The 21,099-nt window shown below is 44.7% G+C and overlaps 1 protein-coding gene across 3 annotated transcripts; it reads left to right on the top strand.

Annotated features, from left to right (window-relative positions):
* The first annotated feature begins 226 nt into the window (after nt 1-226).
* LOC108520066 (zinc finger protein 468) lies at nt 227-20,230 on the top strand. Of its 3 annotated transcripts, XM_017859341.1 has the most exons (5): nt 227-302; nt 3,561-3,648; nt 9,737-9,863; nt 13,908-14,025; nt 17,318-17,909. In XM_017859341.1, the coding sequence occupies exons 2-5, from the start codon at nt 3,634-3,636 to the stop codon at nt 17,436-17,438; spliced, it is 381 nt and encodes a 126-aa protein (XP_017714830.1). In that variant the 5' UTR covers nt 227-302; nt 3,561-3,633; the 3' UTR covers nt 17,439-17,909. The 3 variants fall into 3 exon arrangements, with proteins under 3 accessions (XP_017714830.1, XP_017714828.1, XP_017714829.1); XM_017859339.1 differs by lacking the exon at nt 13,908-14,025 and having other exon boundaries at nt 17,318-20,230; XM_017859340.1 differs by lacking the exons at nt 227-302; nt 3,561-3,648; nt 9,737-9,863; nt 13,908-14,025 and adding an exon at nt 14,159-14,181 and having other exon boundaries at nt 17,318-20,230.
* Nucleotides 20,231-21,099: the final 869 nt, after the last annotated feature.

A 21,099-nucleotide genomic window follows, 5' to 3' on the forward strand; every position in this document is an offset into this window, starting at 1 on the left:
CAGGGCTTTTGAATCATCCTTCTGCCTTCCTGGCTGCTCTGGCCGCCAAAACCCTGAAAACGGGCTGGAAGGAGGCTGAGAGACTTCACAGGTCCCGCTCCGGCCCCGCCCCCTACCGGTTCTAAAGGGCAAGTTCTCTCCGCTTGGCCCCCTCCCCTACCTCACCCAGGACCCCGCCCACACCTCACCCAGGCCCCGCCCACCTCCTCGTTGGCTCCACCCAGGCTTGGTTTCTGTCTTGCGCGCCCAGATTCGCGCAGACCAGGAAGCGGATCCCGTGGAGTGACGGTCACACCGCGGCGGTGAGTTTTGCTCTGTGTTGTATTAAGTCTGCGTTCCCCAGGTCTCCGGGACTTCTGTACATGGGATGTGGGGTCCCCGTAGACCTGGAAGTTCTCGTCTTTCTTCCTTCACTCAGAGCAAATGGAGATGTTCTCCTGGGAGTCCGGAAGTCCCTTCCTTTTAGGTTTAAAGTCGTCCTGAGGCTGGTCCCGTCCTCGGTCTTTCTGCTACAGGGCAGCGTATACACTTCCTATGGCGTAGTTTTCCTGCTCAAAACCGTTTTTTGACTCCTTCCGCACTGCGCTTTTTAAAGTCCTCACCCCACAGGTGTATTCCCACCCTGCGCGTCTCCTAGCCTCACCTTCGTCAATTCCTGGAGCACAGCACCGTGACCCCAGCCCCAGGGAGGATGCGTTCTCTGTCTGGTCCTGGGATCCTGCGGATCCCACCCTTGTCCGAAGGCGTCGTTGCCCCCCACCTCCCTCCTACTCGTGCTGAGCCCTGCTGCTCCCCAGGTCTTCCCTCCGCAGTCACCACTTCCCCTGAGCCCGCACTGTAGAGGTGCCTGGTGCCTGTCATGTGATACGGGGTGTTCTTTCCTGCCCAGATCCAGCTCTTGGAAAATGCGCTCCTCCGAGATGCCGGCGTCTTCCTCCAAACCCTCGTGTGATTGTGTGGGCCAACGGGATCAGGAGACAGAGAGAGGGACTGAGAGAGCAGTAGAAAACCAGAGACAGAGACAAGAAGAATGAGGAAGACCCATAACAGATGGCAAAGTAGAGGATAGGTGAGGGATTTGCCAAGAGACAGCAAAAGTGAAAAAAAGATAAGAAAGCAGGAGGAGAAAAGCAACTGCAAACATGTAGAGAACAGCTAGATGTGCAGAGATGAAGGACAGACAGCAAGGTAGTGAGGGGCAGCAAAGAGGGAGGCTCAGAGTGAGAGAGAGAGAGGAGGAGGGATTTGGAGCCAGGGCAAACAGAGCAGAGTGGTGCTGGTGGCAAGGAGAACAGAGAGAGAACCACAGCAGGGAGGACACCTGGGGATCTGGGGTGCCAGATTGGGGACAGGGGATTATAACAGGGAAGAGCGAATTTAACAGGGAGAACAGAGGACACGCAGAGATGGGAGAAGAGGCAGAAATCTATGGAGATTGAGGACGATCTAAAGATTCAGGAGAAGGAGCAACAAGCGGTTAAATAAGTTGTGAGGATGGAGCCCGGGTAATTTTGTATTTTTAGTAGAGACAGGATTTCACCATGTTGGCCAGGTTGGTCTCAAACCCCTGACCTCAGGTGATCCACCCACCTCCACCTCCCAAAGTGCTGGGATTACAGGTGTGAGCCACCGCAGCTGTCCACCCATGTATTCTTGATTGAAAAATTTGCTTATGTCTTAGTTCTGACATAACTGACATAGCTGACCCTGTTTCCCTGTTTCCAAGGTCAATAGCTGTGTGTTTACACTTCTGCATTTTATAAATGTTACTGAGATTTCCTTGTAAGGAAGAATTCAGTGTTGGGTGTCAGTTTCATCAGAACCTTTCCAAAGAATTTTCTTTAACCCAGGTAGGTGAAAGATGCTTCTCTAATTTTAAGGATGGAATAAGACCAACCCATCCCATTAGCCCTTCCAGGCCCCCATGTAAGAATTCAGGCACCTTCTCACTCATCTCAGACCTTCTCAGGGTAACTTGCTGAAAATGTTTCCCACTCTGAGCCCCAGTGAGCCTCCCTGCAACTTGGCGATGAAGGGCTAGACCAGAAAAGCTCAACCTGAGTGATCCTGACCCTGAAATGATTGGCAAAATAGTGGCGGTGTCTGGGTGTGGCTTTTTCTCTGGGAGAGGGGAGTGCCCAGTTGTAAATAGAATTTTCCATGGGATGCAGTAACCCAAAAATGAAAAAAAAAAAAAAGTCAGAAAAATGGAAGAAACAGAGCAGTAGACTCAGAAACAGAGACCATCTTCGGGGCCTTTCTCTGTACAAGGATATCACAGCTACGTCTAAAGCAGGTCGTGTCAGTCCCTGGCAGGGAACCCTCCACCGGGTTCCCATGTTCCCCGGGACAAAAGTCCAGCTCTTCACTTTGGCTCCACAGCCCTGTGCCCAGGGCCCCTGCCAGTGTCCAGCCTCCTCCTGGGAGCTTGCCCTCATCTCCTGACTCCCTCTGCCCCAGTCACATTTGCTTTTCTCTTTTTTCAAATATCAAAATCCTTCCTGTCTCAGGTCATTGTCTCCGCTTTTATTCTATGTTTCTAAATGAAGATGGCACTGTCCCTTTCTCCTTCAGGTCTAGGTTCAGAGATGCCTCCCGTGGCCTCCCACCCCTATCTGAAGTTCCCTCTGCCTGTCAGTCTGTATCACATTACTGAGGTTTTCTTATCTCTGTGTCAATCTCATCAGAAATGCACTTTTTTTTTTTTTTCAAACAGAGTCTCACTCTGTCCTCCAGGCTGTGAGTGCAGTCTTGTGATCTTGGCTCACTGCAACCTCTGTCTCCTGGGTTCAACTGATTCTTCTGCCTCAGCCTCCCAAGTAGCTAAGATTATAGGTGTGTGCCTCCACACCCTGCTAATTATTGTATTTGTATTTTATTTTATTTTTGAGTCTTACTCTGTCACCCAGGCAGGAGTGCAGTGGTGTGATATCAGGTCACTGCAGCCTCCACCTTCCAGGTTCAAGAAATTATCCTTCCTCAGCCTCCTGAGTAGCTGGGATTACAGATGCCCATGAAGCTCGGCTACTTTTTGTATTTTTAGTAGAGACAGGGTTTCACCATGTTGGCCAGGCTGGTCTCGAACACCTGACCTCAAGTAATCCACCTACCTCTGCCTTTCAGAGTGCTAGTATTACAGGCATGACCCACCGCACCTGGCCAAGTTTTTATATTTTTAGTAGAGACAGGGTTTCGCCATGTTGGCCAAGCTGGTCTCAAGCTGCTGGGCTCAAGTGATCCTTCCACCTCAGCTTCCTAAGTAGCTGGGACCACAGACACACGGACGTGCACCACCATACCTGGCTAAGTTTTTGTATTTCTGGTAGAGTTTTCCTGAAGGGGAGCTCATCCCAGCCCATCTCCCCACTGCTGAAATGTGTGTGTGGGCTTCTCCAGGAGGGGAGCGGGAGTTTTCCTGTAGGAATTTTTTGTTCCTGGTGCGGTGGGCAGCAGAGGGGACCGTATTTCCTCAGGGTGAGGTCTCTTTTGTTTGTGTCATTGTGTTACAGGGAGGGGGTGTGTTGATTCTGAGCAATAAACAGCATATTTTTAACATTCAGGATTGACTTCTAAAGACTCTTGGTACATGAGGAAGAAACCTGGAAGAGGAAGAGGAAAGCAAAGGAGTCAGGGATGGCTCCTCCTCAGGTGAGATGATATTCTTGGTGGATTGTTCTGTCTCCTTCCTTTCAGAAACGCTGGGCCTTGGAGTTGGGAATCTTCTCTGAGTCTGAAGCGTCCTGCCTGTCAGGTTTGCTCACACTCACCCATGCCTTCCCTCAGTCCCTCTCATCTTGCTTAGATTCCATCTCTCGTGACCCAGTGACATGAACTTGGGAAGAGGTGGCACAGGGCATGGGCCTGGGAAGGGCTCACGCCAGACATGGATGGAGATGGGGTGAGGGTCCCGTGGTGTGAGTGCTGTTGGGCAGCAGGGATTGTTCAGGGGCCACATCTGGATGCACTGTCAGCTCTCTGTGGACCAGGATTAGAGCAGCTGCCAATGGAAGTCACGTATTAATGAGCACAAAGTACGTGGTAAATTCTAGAAAAGGAGACCAATAAAGGAAAATCTTTACTCCCTGATTTTGTACCACATATTTAGGTAATTGAGTGAGTTACTGTGTTCCTGACTCCAAAAATCTTACTAATTAGAATGGAAAGTTCATACATAGACATGAATAATACATGAATGATTCCTTTATTATTATTATTATTATTATTACTACTACTTGAGGCAGTATTTTGTTCTTGTTGGCGAGGCTGGCGTGCAATGGCACCATCTCAGGTCACTGCAACCTCCGCCTCCTGGGTTCAAGTGATTCTCCTGCCTCAGCCTCCGAAGCAGCTGGGATTAAAAGCATGTGTCATCACGCCCAGCTAATTTTGTATTTTTAGTAGAGACATGGTTTCTCCATATTGGTCAGGCTGGTCTCAAGCTCCCGACCTCAGGTGATCTGCCCACACTGGTCTCTTAAAGTGCTGGGATTACAAGTGTGAGCCACCGTGCCGGGCCTATTCCTTCATTATTGTAAGAATATGAAATCAGTGTAAATAATAGGAGGAGAGTCATTAAACTATTCTTAGCACATTAAGCTCATGAAGACGGTGGTGTTACTGTGGAGAGGCTTGTGAAACAAGTGTTTTTGGTCAAAATGTTTACAATTTTTCTCAAATATGAGAGTAGTATTTCTTTTTTATCCTAGAGGATAAAGCCATATTCTCATTCCACCTATTATTATTATTATCATATTCTGAAATGGAGTCTTGCTTTGTTGCCCAGGCTGGAGTGTGGTGGCATGATCTCAACTTATTGCAACCTCTGCCTCCCAGGTTGAAGCGATTCTCCTGTGTCAGCCCACCTAGTAGCTGGGATTATAGGCATGCGCCACCAAGCCCGGCTAATTTTTTTGTACTTTTAGTGGAAACGGCATTTTACCATGCTGGTCAGGCTGTCTTCCAACTCCTAACCTCAGGTGCTCTGCCCGTCTCAGCCCCCAAGAGTGCTGGGATTACAGGCACAAGCCACCGTGCCCAGCCCCACCAGTTATTATTACATATAAATTGTTATATTTAAACATCACATGATGTATATATTTGTTTTGTGGTAAGTCTCCAAGCAAAGCTTCAGCTTAGGCCCTTGGCCATAAAGCATCTCCTTTCCCTGTCACGTCCTCCACCCTCTTTCCAACCTCACTGGGGAGCCGCTACTGTCAGTTCTGTGCCATGTGTCAGAGCAAGTCTCATACACGTGTATTTCTGCATCGTTATGAGACTTTAAAAAAAATTCTGGGCCAGGCGTGGTGACTCACGCCTGTAATCCCAGCACTTTGGGAGGCCAAGGCCAGCGGATCATGAGGTCAGGAGATTGGGACCATCCTGGCTAATATGATGAAACACTACTAAAAAATACAAAAAATTAGCCGGGCATGTTGGCGGGCACCTGTAGTCCCAGCTACTTGGGAGGCTGAGGCTGGAGAATGGCGTGAAGCTGGGAGGTGGAGCTTGTAGTGAGCCAAGATCTTGCCACTGAGCTCCAGCCTGGGTGACAGAGCAAGACTCTGTCTCAAAAAAAAGAAGAAAGAAAGAAAAAAGAATTCTGTTGTAAATTTAAAAAAAAATTTTTTTTTTTACTTTATGTTTGGGGCTACATGTGAAGGCTTGTTACAGAGGTAAAGTCACGTCATCGGGTTTTGTTGTACCAATTATTTCATCACTCCAATATCAAGCCCAATACCCAATAGTTATTTTTATTTTATTTTATTTTAATTTAATTTTATTTTATTTTATCTTTTGAGATGGAGTCTCACTCTGTCACCCAGGCTGAAGTGCAGTGGTGTGATCTCAGCTCACTACAACCTCCACCTCTTGGGTTCAAGCAATTCTCTGCCTCAGCCTCCTGAATAGCTGAGATTGCAGGCGCCCGCCACCATGCCCAGCTAATTTTTTTGTATTTTTAGTAGAGACGGGGTTTCACCATCTTGGCCAGGTTAGTATTGAACGCCTGACCTCATGATCCACCCATCTCAACCTCCCAAAGTGCCGGGATTACAGGTGTGAGCCACCACGCCCGGCTGTTATTTTTTATTTATTTATTTATTTTGAGACTGAGTTTTGCTCTTGTTGCCCAGGCTGGAGTATAATCCATGATCTCAACTCGCTGCGACCTCTGCCTCCTGGGTTCAAGCGAGTCTCCTGCCTCAGTCTCTCGAGTAGCCGGATTTACAGGTGCCAGCCACCATGCCGGCTAATTTTTGTATTTTTAGTAGAGACAGAGTTTCACCATGTTGGCCAGGCTGGTCTTGAACTCCTGTCGTCAGGTGATCCACCCGCCTCAGCCTCCCAAAGTGCTGGGATTACAGGTGTGAGCCACTGTGCCCAGGCCCAATAGTTATTTCTTCTGCTCCTCTCCTTCCTCCCACTGCCAAAGTATCCTTTCCATCAAGGTGAGATTCCTCTTCAGTTAAACAAATCTTGCTAATTTTATATTTTTAAAACCTTTATAAATGTATATATATACATACACAGAAATACACATACATCAGTACATATACATACATGTATACACACATACATACATATTTTGAAAATCTGGAGAAAACCACAACCCTTTTTATTAACATCTAATTTCTTGTGAGTCTATGTAGGTTTTATTATTGTTTTGGACATACATATACAAAATAGATTTTCATACTTTGAGTAACGCTGTTTTCATATATTTATTTTATTTTGAGACAAGGTCTCTGTCTGTTGCCCAGGCCAGAGTGCAGTGGCATGATCTTAGCTCACTGCAACCTCCACCCTCAGGCTCAAGCCATCCCTCAACCTCTGCCTCTTAGGTCGCTGGGACCACAGGTGCCCCCATGCCTGGTTAATTTTAATTTTTATTTATTTTTATTTTTTATTTTTTTTGAGACAGAGTCTCGCTCTGCCGCCCAGGCTGGAGTGCAGTGGCGGGATCTCAGCTCACGGCAAGCTCCGCCTCCTGGGTTTATGCCATTCTCCTGCCTCAGCCTCCCGAGTAGCTGGGACTGCAGGCGCCCGCCACCTCGCCCGGCTAGTTTTGTATTTTTTGGTAGAGACGGGGTTTCACTGTGTTAGCCAGGATGGTCTCGATCTCCTGACCTCGTGATCCGCCCATCTCGGCCTCCCAAAGTGCTGGGATTACAGGCTTGAGCCACCGCGCCTGGCCTAATTTTTATTTTTGGAGCGGAATCTTGCTCTGCAGCCCAGGCTGGAGTGCAGTGGTGTGATGTCGGTTCACTGCAACCTCTGCCTTCGTGGTTCAAGTGATTCTCCTGCCTCAGGCTCCCGAGTAGCTGGGACTGCAGGCGAGTGCCACCATGCCTGGATAATTTTTTGATATTTTCAGTAGCGACGGGGTTTCACCTTTTTAGCCAGGATGGTTTCCATTTCATAACCTCGTGATCTGCCCACCTCAGCCTCCCAAAGTGTTGAAATTACAGGTGTGAGCCACCTTGTCCAGCTGTTTCTTTTTTCTTTTTGAGACAAATCCTTGGTTCCCAGGCTGGAGTATAGTAGCACAATTTCAGATCACTGCAACTTCTGCCTCACAAGTTCCAGTGATTCTCCTGTTTTAGCCTTTCAAGTAGCTGGGATTATAGTCACATGCCATCCCCTGCGGCTAATTTTTTTGTATTTTTAGAAGAGGCGGTGTTTCAGCATTTTGGCCATGCTGGTCTTGAATTCTTGACCTCGGGTGATCTGCCTCACAGCATGCTGGGATTGCAGACACGAGCCACCATGCCCAGTCCTACCAATTATTGTTAAATATATATTGTTATATTTAAACATCACATGATGTATATATTTGTTTAGTGATAACACTCCAAGAAAAGCTGCAGCTTAGGCCCTTGGCCACAGAGCATCTCCTTTCCCTGTCACGTCCTCCACCCTCCTTCCAGCCTCACTGGGGAGCCGCTACTGTCAGTTCTGTGTCAGATGTCAGAGCAAGTCTCATTCACATGTATTTGTGCATCACTATGAGGCTTTAGAAAAAATTCTGTAGTCACTTAAAAGAAGTTTTTTCCTTTTTTGAGACAGAGTCTCGCTCTGTCATTTAGGTTACAGTGAAGTGGCATGATCTCAGCTCACTGCAACTTCTGCCTCCCGGGTTCAAGCATTTTCCTGCCTCAGCCTCTTGAGTAGCTGAGACTACAGGCAACCAACACCATGTCTAGCTATTTTTTTTATTTTTAATAGCGAAGGGGTTTCATTATCTTGGCCACGCTGGTCTTGAACTCCTGCCCTTGTTATTCACCTGCCTTGACCTCTTAAAGTGCTGGGATTACAGGTGTGAGACACTGTGCCCAGCCCATAATAGTTATTTTTTCTGCTCCTCACCTTCCTCCCACTCTCTGCCCTCAAGTAGACCCCAGTGTCTGTTGTTTTCTTCTTTGTGTTTTAGTAAATGTTTTACTTTGATATTTGATCCTGCTGGTTGTGAATTTGCATTGTTGTCATGTTGGTGAACATGGCTAGCTTGCTCTTTGGCATCTGCATTGGAAATTGGCTGAATGACAACATGTGGGCCCTTTGCGATTTTTCCCAGTGTAAGGAGTGCCATAGTGGCGGCCTCTGCACACACCTGCATTACTACAGCTATCTGAAGATTCCTCCAGGTCAGGCAGTTGAAAGGTGATTGCTTCCTCTAGGATGGGGCATTTCCTGTTTTCTTAGCTATGACAAGATTCCCCCCTGCCCGCAGCTGCCAGAGTATCATTTTCCAGCAAGATGAGATTCCTCTTCAGTTAAACAAAACTTGCTACTTTTCATATTTTTAAAAACTTTATATATGTACATACACATTCCGACACACGTGCACACACATAAACATACAAATACATGTATACACACATATGCATATATTTCAAAAATCTTTTATATTTTGAAAATCTGGGACAAATGATAACCTTTTGTATTAACATCTAGTTTTTTTTGTGAGTCTCTGTAGGTTTTATTATATTGTGAACATGTATATACACAATTGATTTTTGTACTTTGAGTAATTTTGTTTTCATGTACTTTATTTTTTTTTGAGACGGGGTCTCACTTTGTTGCCCAGCCTTGAGTGCCCTGGCGGGATCGTAGCTCACTGCAACCTCCACCCTCAGGGTCAAGCCATCCTCCCTCCTTAGCCTTCCAAGTAGCTGGGACCACAGGTGCCTCCCACCATGCCCAGCTAATTTTTTCTTTGGTTGAGATGGAGTTTCTGTTGTCCAGGCTGGAGTGCAGTGACACGATCTGGGATCACTGCAACCTCTGCCTTCCGGGATCAAGTGATGTTCCTACCTCAGCCTCCTGCGTAGCTGGGATTTCAGGCATGTGTCACTGTGCCCAGCCTATCTTTTACTGTGGACGTTGTCATCTTTTAAGACATCAGTCGTGCTCTCTCTCATCTAGATAGTGAATGTCACTTGGTGTGTCAATAAAAGTTCCAAACATTTTTATAACAGGAACCCAACATGGATTTTTTATTTATTTCTTGTATTTTTCACAAACATAAGAAATTTATACTGAAAGTGTGTCTTGATTATACTCAAAGTGTAATAAAACACATCTGGGGAGACGTCATGTGGTAAGAAATCCCTCACTTGGATTTGTCAGAACATTCTCTACAATTAAATCCCTGCTTTTCCCTCTCTCCTCTTCTCATTTTCTGTAAAGATAAGAACTCCTCCCATAGCCATTTGCTTAAAATGTGTTTTCATTTCAGAGTCTGTTGACATTCAGTGATGTGGCCATAGAATTCTCTCAGGAGGAGTGGAAATGCCTGGACCCTGTTCAGAGGACTCTGTACAGAGACGTGATGCTGGAGAATTACAGGAACCTGGTCTCCCTGGGTGAGGAGAACTTCCCTCCTGGGGATGTGCCCTTGTGTATCTTTGCATTTTCTCTTGTTGCCTTTTGGGATTCCCATTGTTCCTTGACTAAAATAGAAGCCGTATTGATTTTGGAATGAAAAGCTTCGTGATGTAGCATCTGGACTTTCACTGTCCCGTTTGTTTAGACGTTCTGCATTCTTCATGATAGCTCAGTGGGGGTTCCAGAAGTAAAGTAGGCATAAAAGCTTACGGCAGGCTGGTCGTCGTGGCTCACGCCTGTCATCCCAGCACTTTGGGAGGCCAAGGCATGTGGATCACTATGGGTAAGGAGTTTGAGACCAGCCTGGCCAACTTGGAGAAACCCAATCTCTACCAAAAATACAAAAATTAGCCAGATGTTTTGGTGCATGCCTGTAATCCCAGCTCCTAGAAAGGCTGAGGAAAGGGAATCACCTGAACCCAGGAGGCCAAGGTTGCAGTGAGCCGAGATCACACCACTGCACTCCAGCCTGGATGACAGAGCACGACTCTGTCTCAGAAAACAAAAACAAAACCTTATGGCCGACTTTAAAGATACCCAGTTCCCTGTTTGCTTCTCCTGTGCTTTCAGTTCAGTAGTTCTTGGAAGAGAGCTCGATGTCCACGTATTACATATTACAAGGCTCCCTCAGCATTCAGAAGGAGGCAGTCAGTGGAGGAATTTGTGAAATATTTTCCTACATCCATCTGTAATGTCTTCTTTCCTACTGAAACATAGGGCTGGGACTCTAGAAAAGCTCCAGCATGTCATGGTCCTTTCTTTTTATAAGCAGGAGTCTCTTTCTGACCTGCTGTCTCCATGTTGGAGCAAGGGAAAGAGCCCTGGACCATGGAGAGTGAAGTGAAAATAGTAAAAAAAAATCCAGCTGGGTGGGAATGTATTACAGGTGTAAAGGCAGGTAAGAGCTCAGATGGGCAGAGTGGAAGCTCCACCTTCCAATAGTGTGTGGGGAAACTCTGCAAGTGGGAGAATTCTGTGGGAAAAGGAAAGTTTAAGTCCTGACATCCCTGAATGGACATCTTTCTGAAGGAGGCCAGCCCCTTCACACCTGTGGGTATTTCTCGTCAGGTGGGACGAGAGACTGAGTAAAGAAATAAGACCCAGAGACAAAGTATAGAGAAAGAACAGCGGGCCCAGGGGACCGGCACACTCAGCATGTGAGGACCTGCACCGGCACCGATCTATGAGTTCCTTCAGTATTTATTGATCATTATTTTTACTATCTTAGTGAGGGGCGTGTAGCAGGGCAACATGTAGAGAGAAGGTCAGCGGGAAACATGAGCAAAGGAATCTGTATCATGAATAAGTTCAAGGAAAGGTATTTTGCCTGGATGTGCACATAGGCTAGATTTATGTTTCACTGTACACAAACATTCTCAACGTAGCAAAGAGTAACAGAGCAGTATTTCTGCCAGCATATCTTGCCTCCAGCCATGCTTTTCTCCTATCTCAGAATAGAAGGAATGGGAATGGTCTGCTTTACACCGAGACATTCCATTCCCAGGGACTGACAGGAGACAGAAGCCTTCCTCTTATCTCAGCTGCAAAGAGGCCTCCCTCTTTCACTCCTCCTCCTCAGCACAGACCCTTTACGGGTGTCAGGCTGGGGGATGGTAAGGTCTTTCCATTCCCATGAGGCCATGTCTCAGGCTGTCTCAGTGGGGGGAAACCTTGGACAATACCCAGGCTTCCTTGGGCAGAGGTCGCTTGGGCTTTCCGCAGTGCATTGTGTCCCTTGTTTATTGAGAATGGAGAATGGCGGTGACTTTGATCAAGCATACTGCCTGCAAACATATTGTTAACAAGGCACATCCTGCACAGCCCTAAATCCCGTAAACCTTGATTCAATACAGCACATATTTCTGTGAGCACAGGGTTGGGGCTAAAGTTGCAGGTTAACAGCATCTCAAAGCAAAACAGTTTTTCTTAATATAGATTAAAATGGAGTTTCTTATGTCTTCCTTTTCTACATAGACACAGTAACAAGCTGATCTTTCTTTTCCCTACACTTTCTTTGTGCCTGCTTATCTCTCTGCTTTTACTTTCTTTCTTTTCTTTCTTTTTTTATGACAGAGTCTGACTGTGTTGCCCAGGCTACAGTGCAGTGGTATGATCTTGGCTAACTGCAGCCTCTGCCTCCTGGGCTCAAAGGATTCTTGTTCCCCAGATTCCTGAGTAGCTGGAACTGCAGGTGCTCACCACCATGCCCAGCTAATTTTTGTGTTTTTAGTAGAGACAGGGATTCACCATGTTGGTCAGGCTGGTCTCAAACTCCTGATCTCAAGTGATCCACCCACCTGGGATTCCCAAAGCACTGGAATTATAGGCATGAGCTGCCATGCCTAACCATTGTTATTATTTTAAATAGTTTTGTCCTTTAGTTCTTAGTAAACATGTAACAACCCGTGTCCATTCCTTTCAGTATGCAGAAGTGAAGTGCGTTGTATAGATATTTGGGCAGGTTATTGTTGCAGGTATGTTAAACATCTTAAAGTTATAACATAATAATGAAACTTAAAATTTCCATAACCTGAACATGTGCAGTGGCTCACACCTGTAATCCCAGCACTTTGGGAGGCCGAGGGGGGCAGATCGCCTGAAGTCAGTAGTTCAAAACCAGCCTGGCTGACATGTCAAAACTCTGTCTCTACTAAAATTATAAAAATCAGCCAGATACAGTGGTGGGTGGCTGTAATCCCAGCTACTCAGGAGGCTAAGGCAGGAGAGTCGCTTGAATCTGGAAGGTGGAGGTTGCGGTGAGCTGATATCGTGCCATTACACTCCAGCCTGGGAGACAGAAAAAAAAAAATCCATAACCTGCAAAACTACTTCTCCACTAGAACTTTTAAATTTATGTCAGAATTATTTCTGTGTATGTTGCATTTCCGTTAACATATATGTACAGTGTTTTTCATGCCTTTTATTTTAAAAAATATGAAAAGTTTAGTTATGAAGCAAAGGTATATGTATGCCAGTTTCTGTATCTGTCCTTTTATTAATTATGTATTTTTATGAGACAGAGTTTTGTTGTTGTCACCCAGGCTGAAGTACAATGCTGTGATCTCAGCTTACCGCAACCTCTGCCTCTTGGATACAACCGATTCTCCTGCCTCAGCCTCCCGAGTCACTGGGATTACAGGCATGCACCACCACACCCACCTAATTTTGTATTTTTAGTAGAGACAGGGTTTCTCCTTGTTGGCCAGGCTGATCTCGAACTCCCGACCTCAGGTGATTCGCCTGGCTCGTCCTCCCAAAGTGCTGGGATTACAGGAATGAAAGACCATGCCTGGACTATGTGTTTTTTTTATTTACCTTCACTGGATAACTTTATATATTTATTTTATTTTATTTTATTTTTTGAGATGGAGTCTCTCTCTGTCGCCCAGGCTGGAGTGCAGTGGCCAGATCTCAGCTCACTGCAAGCTCCGCCTCCCGGGTTTACGCCATTCTCCTGTCTCAGCCTCCCGAGTAGCTGGGACTACAGGCGCCCGCCACCTCGCCCGGCTAGTTTTTTGTATTTTAGTAGAGACGGGGTTTCACCGTGTTAGCCAGGATGGTCTCGATCTCCTGACCTCGTGATCCGCCTGTCTTGGCCTCCCAAAGTGCTGGGATTACAGGCTTGAGCCACCGTGCCCAGCTATTTATTTAATTTTTTGAGACAGAGTCTTACTCTGTCACCCCAGCTGGAGTGCAGTGGTGTGATCTTGACTGACTGTAACCTCCGCCGTCCGGGTTGAAGCAATTCTCCTTCCTCAGCCTCCTGAGTAGCTGTGACTACAGGCGTGCACCACTATACCCAGCTAATTTTTGTATTTTTAGTAGAGATGGGGTTTCACCATGTTGGTTGGCCGGGATGGCCTCGATCTCCTGAGCTGGTGATCCGCCCACTTCAGCCTCCCAAAGTGCTGGGATTATAGACATGAGCCATGACACCCAGTCTGGAGAACTTTTTATATGCTTGTGGGTTGGAGTTACTCTTTAGCCTTCTTTCATTTCTCTTTTTTTTCTCTCTGGGACAGAGTTTCGGTCTGTCACCCAGGCTAAAGTGCAGTGGTGTGATCTAGGCTCACTGCAACCTCCACTTCCTAGGTTCAAGCAATTGTCCTGCCTCAGCCTTCCAAGTAGCTGGGACTACAGGTGAGTGCTAACACGCTGGGCTAATTTTTTGGTATTTTTTTAAATAGAGTTGGAGTTTCAGCTTGTCAGCCAGGATGGCCTCAATTTCCTGGACTGGTGATCCTCCCATCTCAGCCTCCCAAAATGCTGGATTACTCACACAAGCCACCGCACCTGGTCTGTCTCAAGGTTTTTAAAACATGTTAGTGCTAGTAGATGGCTTCAAGTATTGCAAGTTTTACAGTACAGACTCTTTTTTTTTTCTTTTTTTTTTTCTGAGACGGAGTCTCGCTCTGTCGCCCGGGCTGGAGTGCAGTGGCCGGATCTCAGCTCACTGCAAGCTCCACTTCCTGGGTTCCCGCCATTCTCCTGCCTCAGCCTCCCAAGTAGCTGGGACTACAGGCGCCCGCCACCTCGCCCGGCTAGTTTTTTGTATTTTTTAGTAGAGACGGGGTTTCACTGTGTTAGCCAGGATGGTCTCGATCTCCTGACCTCGTGATCCACCCGTCTCAGCCTCCCAAAGTGCTGGGATTACAGGCTTGAGCCACCGCGCCCGGCTGCAGTACAGACTCTTAACTTCCTTAGTTTAATAAGATTTGTCAGCTTTCAGTGATGTTAATGATGAGATGCTTTTTTTCCTGTCTCTGTCATTTCACTGTCCTGTTAGAAATAGATTAGACTGGCCGGCCGTGGTGGCTCACCCCTCTAATCCCAGCACTTTGGGAGGCCGCGACAGGTTGATCACTTGTCAGGAGTTTGAGGCAAGCCTGGCCAACATGGTGAAACCCCGTCTCTACTAAAAATACAAAAATTAGCTGTGCATGGTGGCGTGCACCCATGATCCCAGCTAATTGGGAGGTTGAGGCAGGAGAATCCCTTGAACCTGCGAGGTGGAGGTTGCAGTGAACCAAGATCATGCCACTGAACTCCAGACTTGGCAACACAACGAGACTCTGGACTGAGAAGGGAGAATCACTTGAGGTAGGATAATCCTGCCAGTATACGCCAGCCTGGGTGATAAACCATGACTCCATCTCAAAAACAAACAAGGAAATAGCTTAAACTGGGAGGCTTCAGACACAGACATTTATTTCTCATGAATTTGCAAAGTGGGAAGTCCAAGAGCAAAGTGCCAGCCACATTAGTTCCTGGTGAGAGCCTTCTTCATGGTTTAGCCCAGCCATCATCCTGCCGTGTCCTGACATGGTGGAAAGAGGAACAGGAAATGAGCTCTTTACTGTCTCTTTATAAATGCACTGGTCCTATTCACGAGTAGTCAACACCCATGACTAAATCCTCTCAAAGTCTGCACCTGCAGGAACATCCTCTTAGAGAATACCAAATCTACCAAAGCTTATTTGAGAAGTAGTTATTTGTCTTATTTTATTTTTTTGAGACAAAGTCTCGTTCTGTCACTGACGCTGGAGTGCAGGGGCGTGATCTTGCCTCACTGCAACCTCTGCCTCCTGGGTTCAAATGTTTTCTGCCTCAGATTCCCCAGTAGCTGGGATTACAGGCATCTTCCACCATGCCCAGCTGATTTTTTTGTAGTTTTAGTAGAGATGGTGTGTAGCCATGTTGTCCGGGCTGGTCTTGAACTCCTGAACTCACGATTCACCCACTTCAGCCGACCAAAATGCTGGGATTACAGGCATGTGACACTGCACCCAGCCGTTAGCCAATTCTTATTCCTGATAATGCTGTGTGTTTTCTTGACCTCATATATCAGAAGGTGATCTTAACATGTATTTCAGGTCTTATGTTGTGTACTGGTGGTAAGTACAAGTTTTGGCTTTTTTCTTAAGAGGGAATTGTTTAGAATTCTTCAGTCTGTATAAATCTACTTATTATTTTCTTGCTTGTTTTATCCTGGGTTGCAATATTTGATTAATTGATTTTTATGACTTCACATTTGAATTTTCAGTATGTGGTATGCAATATAACTGGCACACTCCCCCATTAATGTCACAAAGTGCCACAGGGTGCAGTGGCTCACACCTGTAATCCCAGGACTTTGGGAGGCCAAGTCGTGTGGATCACCTGAGGTCAGGAGATCGAGACCAGCCTGGCCAACAAGGTGAAACCCGATTTCTACTAAAAATACAAAAATTAGCCGGGCATGGTGGCAGATGCCTGTAATCCCAGATGCTCAGGACCTAAAGCAGGAAACTTGTGTGAGCCTGGGAGGCAGAGGTTGCAGTGAGCCAAGATCATGCCATTGCATTCCAGCCTGGGTGACAGAGCCAGACTCTATCTCAAAAAAACAACAATATTAAAAATTAAAGTCACTATATGCCTGTTCCACATGGATATAGGTGATTTCGTAACAGTTATTCAGAAAAATATGGTATTAACATTTTCTTTTTTTTTTTTTTTTTTGAGATGGAGTCTTACTCTGTCACCCAGGGTAAAGTAAAGTGGCACGATCTCAACTCACCACAATCTTTGCCTCCCAAGTTTTAGCGATTATCCTGCCTCAGCCTCCCAAGTAGCTGGGATTACAGGCGCCCGTGACCATGCCCGGTTACTTTTTGTATGTTTAGTAGAGATGGGGTTTTGCCACATTGGCCAGGCTGGTTGAACTCCTGACCTGAGGTGATCCATTTGCCTCGGCCTCCGGAAGTACTGGGATTACAGTCGCAAGCCATCATGCCATGCCCTTTTTTTGAGATGGAGTCTCATTTTGTCACCCAGGCTGGAGTGGAGTGGTGCAGTGTTAGCTAACTGCAACCTTTGCCTTTTAGCTTAATGCAATTCTTGTGACTCAGCCTCTGGAGTAGCTGGGAGTACAGGCGCTGGCCACCACACCTAGCTAATTTTTGTAATCTTATCTTGTCAGTGCTATGATTATTTGACAATACAGAATTTCCACTAATTTTAGTTATTCTTACAGTAGCCTGAGGTGGATTATTTACCAATATAGTATATTGTGTGGTTATTTAGCATTTATTTGTATACACTAAATATGCTGTAAATATGAAGGATATACATTTTTCTCTGATGTGGTAGTGATAAGTGTGATACACTGTAGGATCACCGTGGAAAAACACTCCTTACTTTAGACTTATACATGTTTGTGTCCTGTCAGTGTTTTGTCATAATATTGGGAATAGGCTTCCATAGAAATGATTTGAAGCACGTGTAATCGCCCTTTATTTATTAAAGAATCTTACTCCTTTTGTGTTCCTAAACTTTGAAGCTCATATTTGGGAAGTTGAAAATAAGTATTGTTTTTTTCTGTGATATTTACACATTTCAGTATTATATACCATCCGTACTTAATTGGAAACCTATTGGTGTTTAAATTTTGTAGATATCTCTTCCAAATGCATGTTGAAGACGTCATCAACAGGGAAAGACAATACAGAAGTGATCCACACAGGGACATTGCAAAGACAAGCAAGTCATCACACTGGAGAATTTTGCCTCCATGAGACTGAGAAAGACATTCATGACTTCGACTTTCAGTGGAAAGAAGATGAAACAAATGGCCATGCAGCACCCATGATGGAAATCGAAGAGTTGACTGGTAATACAGACCGATGTGATCAAAGGCATTCTGTAAACAAGGCTATTAAAGATCAGCTTGGATCAAGCTTTCATTCACATCTGCCTGAACTGCACATATTTCAGTCTGAAGGGAAAATTGGTAATCAAGTTGAGAAATCTATCAACAATGCTTCCTTGGTTTCAACATCCCAAATAATTTCTGATAGGCCCAAAACCCTTATTTCTAGTAAGTATGGAAATAATTCCCTCCATTCTTCATTACCCACACAAAAATGGGAAGTACATATGAGAGAAAAATCTTTCGAATGTATGGAGAGTTTCAAATCCTTTAATTGTAGCTCACTCTTAAAAAAACACCAGATAATTCACTTAGAAGAGAAACAATGTCAATGTGATGTATGTGGCAAGGTCTTTAATCAGAAGCGATACCTTGCATGCCATCGTAGGTGTCACACTGGTGAGAAACCTTACAAGTGTAATGAGTGTGGCAAGACCTTTGGTCACAATTCATCCCTCTTCATTCACAAAGCACTTCATACTGGAGAGAAACCTTATGAATGTGAAGAATGTGACAAAGTTTTCAGTCGCAAATCACACCTTGAAAGACACAAAAGGATTCATACTGGAGAGAAACCATACAAATGTAAGGTTTGTGATGAGGCTTTCGTGTATAATTCATACCTGGCAAAGCATACTATACTTCACACTGGAGAGAAACCTTACACATGTAATGAATGTGGCAAGGTTTTTAATCGACTATCAACCCTTGCACGCCATCGTAGACTTCATACTGGAGAGAAACCTTACAAATGTGAAGAGTGTGACAAAGTTTTCAGTCGCAGATCACACCTTGAAAGACATAGGAGGATTCATAGTGGAGAGAAACCATACAAATGTGAAGAATGTGACAAAGTTTTCAGTCGCAAATCAAACCTGGAAAGACATAGGAGGATTCATACTGGAGAGAAACCTTACAAATGTAAGGTTTGTGGCAAGGCTTTCCAGAGGGATTCACACCTGGCACAACATCAGAGAGTTCACACTGGAGAGAAACCTTACAAGTGTAATGAGTGTGGCAAGACCTTCCGTCAGACATCATCCCTTATAATCCATCGTAGGCTTCATACTGGAGAGAAACCTTACAAGTGTAATGAGTGTGGCAAGACCTTCAGTCAGATGTCATCCCTTATATACCATCATAGACTTCATAGTGCAAAGAAATCTGAATAGTGTAATGAGTGTGGCAACACCTTCCATCACCATTCAAGCCTTGTAAATCACAGGGCCATTCATACTGGAGAGAAACCTTACAAGCGTAATGAATGTTTCAAGGTTTTTAATCAAAAAGCAACCCTTGCACATCATCATAGATTTCATACTAGAGAGAAACCTTACAAATGGGAGGAATGTGACAACGTGTTCAGTCATAAATCAAACCTTGAAACACATAAGAAAATTCACACTGAAGAGAAACCATACAGATATAAAGTTTGTGACAAAGTTTTGCATATAATTCATACCTGGCAAAACATACTAGAATTCACACTGGAGAGAAACCTTAGAAGTGTAATGAGTGTGGCAAGACCTTGGGTCAAAATTCACACCTTGTAATTCAAAAGGTCAAAATTCACACCTTGTAATTCACACTGGAGAGAAACCTTCTAAGTGTAATGAATGTGTCATGGTTTTTAATCAATAATCACACCTTGCAAGTCATCACAGACTTCATATTGCAGAGGAATCTTACAAACGTGAACAATGTGACAAAGTTCAGTTGCAAATCCAGCTTCAAATACGTAGGAGAATTTATACTGGAGAAAAAACATACAAATATAAGGTTTGTGACAAGGCTTTCGGGAATGATTCACACCTGACAAACAATACTAGAATTCACTCTGGAGAGAAACTTTACAAGTGCAATGAGTGTGGCAAAGCCTTTAGTGGGCAGTCAACACTTACCATCAAGCAATCCATGAGACAGGGAAACTTGACTAATGTAACGATTGTCACAAAGTTTTCAGTAATGCTACAATCATTGCAAGTCATTGGAGAATCCACAACGAAGAGAGATCTTACAAGTGTAATAAATGTGGCAGATTTTTCAGACATCATTCGTGCTTTGCATTTCATTGGTGAACTCATGCTGGAGTGAAACCTTACAAATGTCATGATTGTGGCAGGGTCTTCAGTTTTATCCTACGCAAAACAGGAGAATTCATACAGGAGAGAAAGCTCACAAGTGTGATGAGTGTGGCAAAGCCTTTACTTCATGTTCACACCTCATTAGGCATCAGAGAATCCATACTGGACAGAAATCTTACAAATGTCGTCAGTGTGGCAAGGTCTTCAGTCTGAGGTCACTCCTTGCAGAACATCAGACAATTCCTTTGGGAGACAGTTGTTTCAAATGCAATGAGTACAGCAAATCATCAAACATTAATTGACATTAGGGTCAAATCAGCCTTGACCTGAGTTTGACTTAACATTGAGTTCAAGCATTAATTGCTATTAAACCGTTTATGTTAAGAGGATTGTGCTGGGGGCCATGGCCCATGCTTGTAATCCCAGCACTTTGAGAGGCAAAGACAGGTAGGTCACTCAAGGTCAGGAGTTTGAGAACACCCTGGCCAACAGACGGGAGCCACTTTTTCCAGCGTGTATTTTGTCTTTCTTTCTTTCTTTCTTTCTTTCTTTCTTTCTTTCTTTCTTTCTTTCTTTCTTTCTTTCTTTCTTTCTTTCTTTCTTTCTTTCCTTCCTTCTTTCTTTCCTTCTTTCTTTCTTTCTTTCTTTCTTTCTTTCTTTCTTTCTTTCTTTCTTTCTTTCTTTCTTTCTTCTTTCTTTCTTTCTTTCTTTCTTTCTTTCTTTCTTTCTTTCTTTCTTTCTTTCTTTCTTTCTTTCTTTCTTNAGGAAAAGCATTACATGTTCCCTGATTGGTTATTTCTGCATTGGTCATTTCACGGAAGGTCTTTCTATTGTTGAGGTAAATTTCCTTCTGTATCTATTTTGTTTAGGATTTCCATGATGACTGGATGTTGAATTTTGTGAAACGCTTTTTCTCCGTCTACTGAGATGATGTGATGTTCATCTTTCATTCTGTTCAAGTGGAATATCACATTGATTTGCCTGAATATGTTGAACCATCCTTGCATCCCAGAAATAAGTGGTACTTGCTTATCTACAATCCTTTTTATATCCTCTTGAATACAGTTTGCTAGTACAAGGGGTCTTCAGGAAGTTCATGGAAAAATACATATTATGAGAAAATTGTGCGTGAGGTCGCATTTTCTGCACCAAAATAAACTGGTACAAATCTGTTGTCACATGTCTGAACTAGTTTAAGGCACTCAGAGGGGAAGACATGAGTTTGAAAAGAGAATCAAAGCAATGTAAATATTGCTAAAATTGAAATGAGAAGAAACATCAAATTTACGATGAGACCAGATGCAGTGGCTCAGGCCTGTAATCCCAGAACTTTCAGAGGCCAAGATAGGTGGATCACATGAGCCCTGGTATTCAAGAACAGCCTGGGCAGAACGGTGAAACCCCTTTTCTACAAAAAATACATAAATTAGCTGGGCATGGTGG

The sequence above is a fragment of the Rhinopithecus bieti genome, unplaced genomic scaffold (genome assembly GCF_001698545.2).
Source record: "Rhinopithecus bieti isolate Rb0 unplaced genomic scaffold, ASM169854v2 scaffold_50799, whole genome shotgun sequence".
NCBI classification, from domain to species: Eukaryota; Metazoa; Chordata; class Mammalia; order Primates; family Cercopithecidae; genus Rhinopithecus; species Rhinopithecus bieti.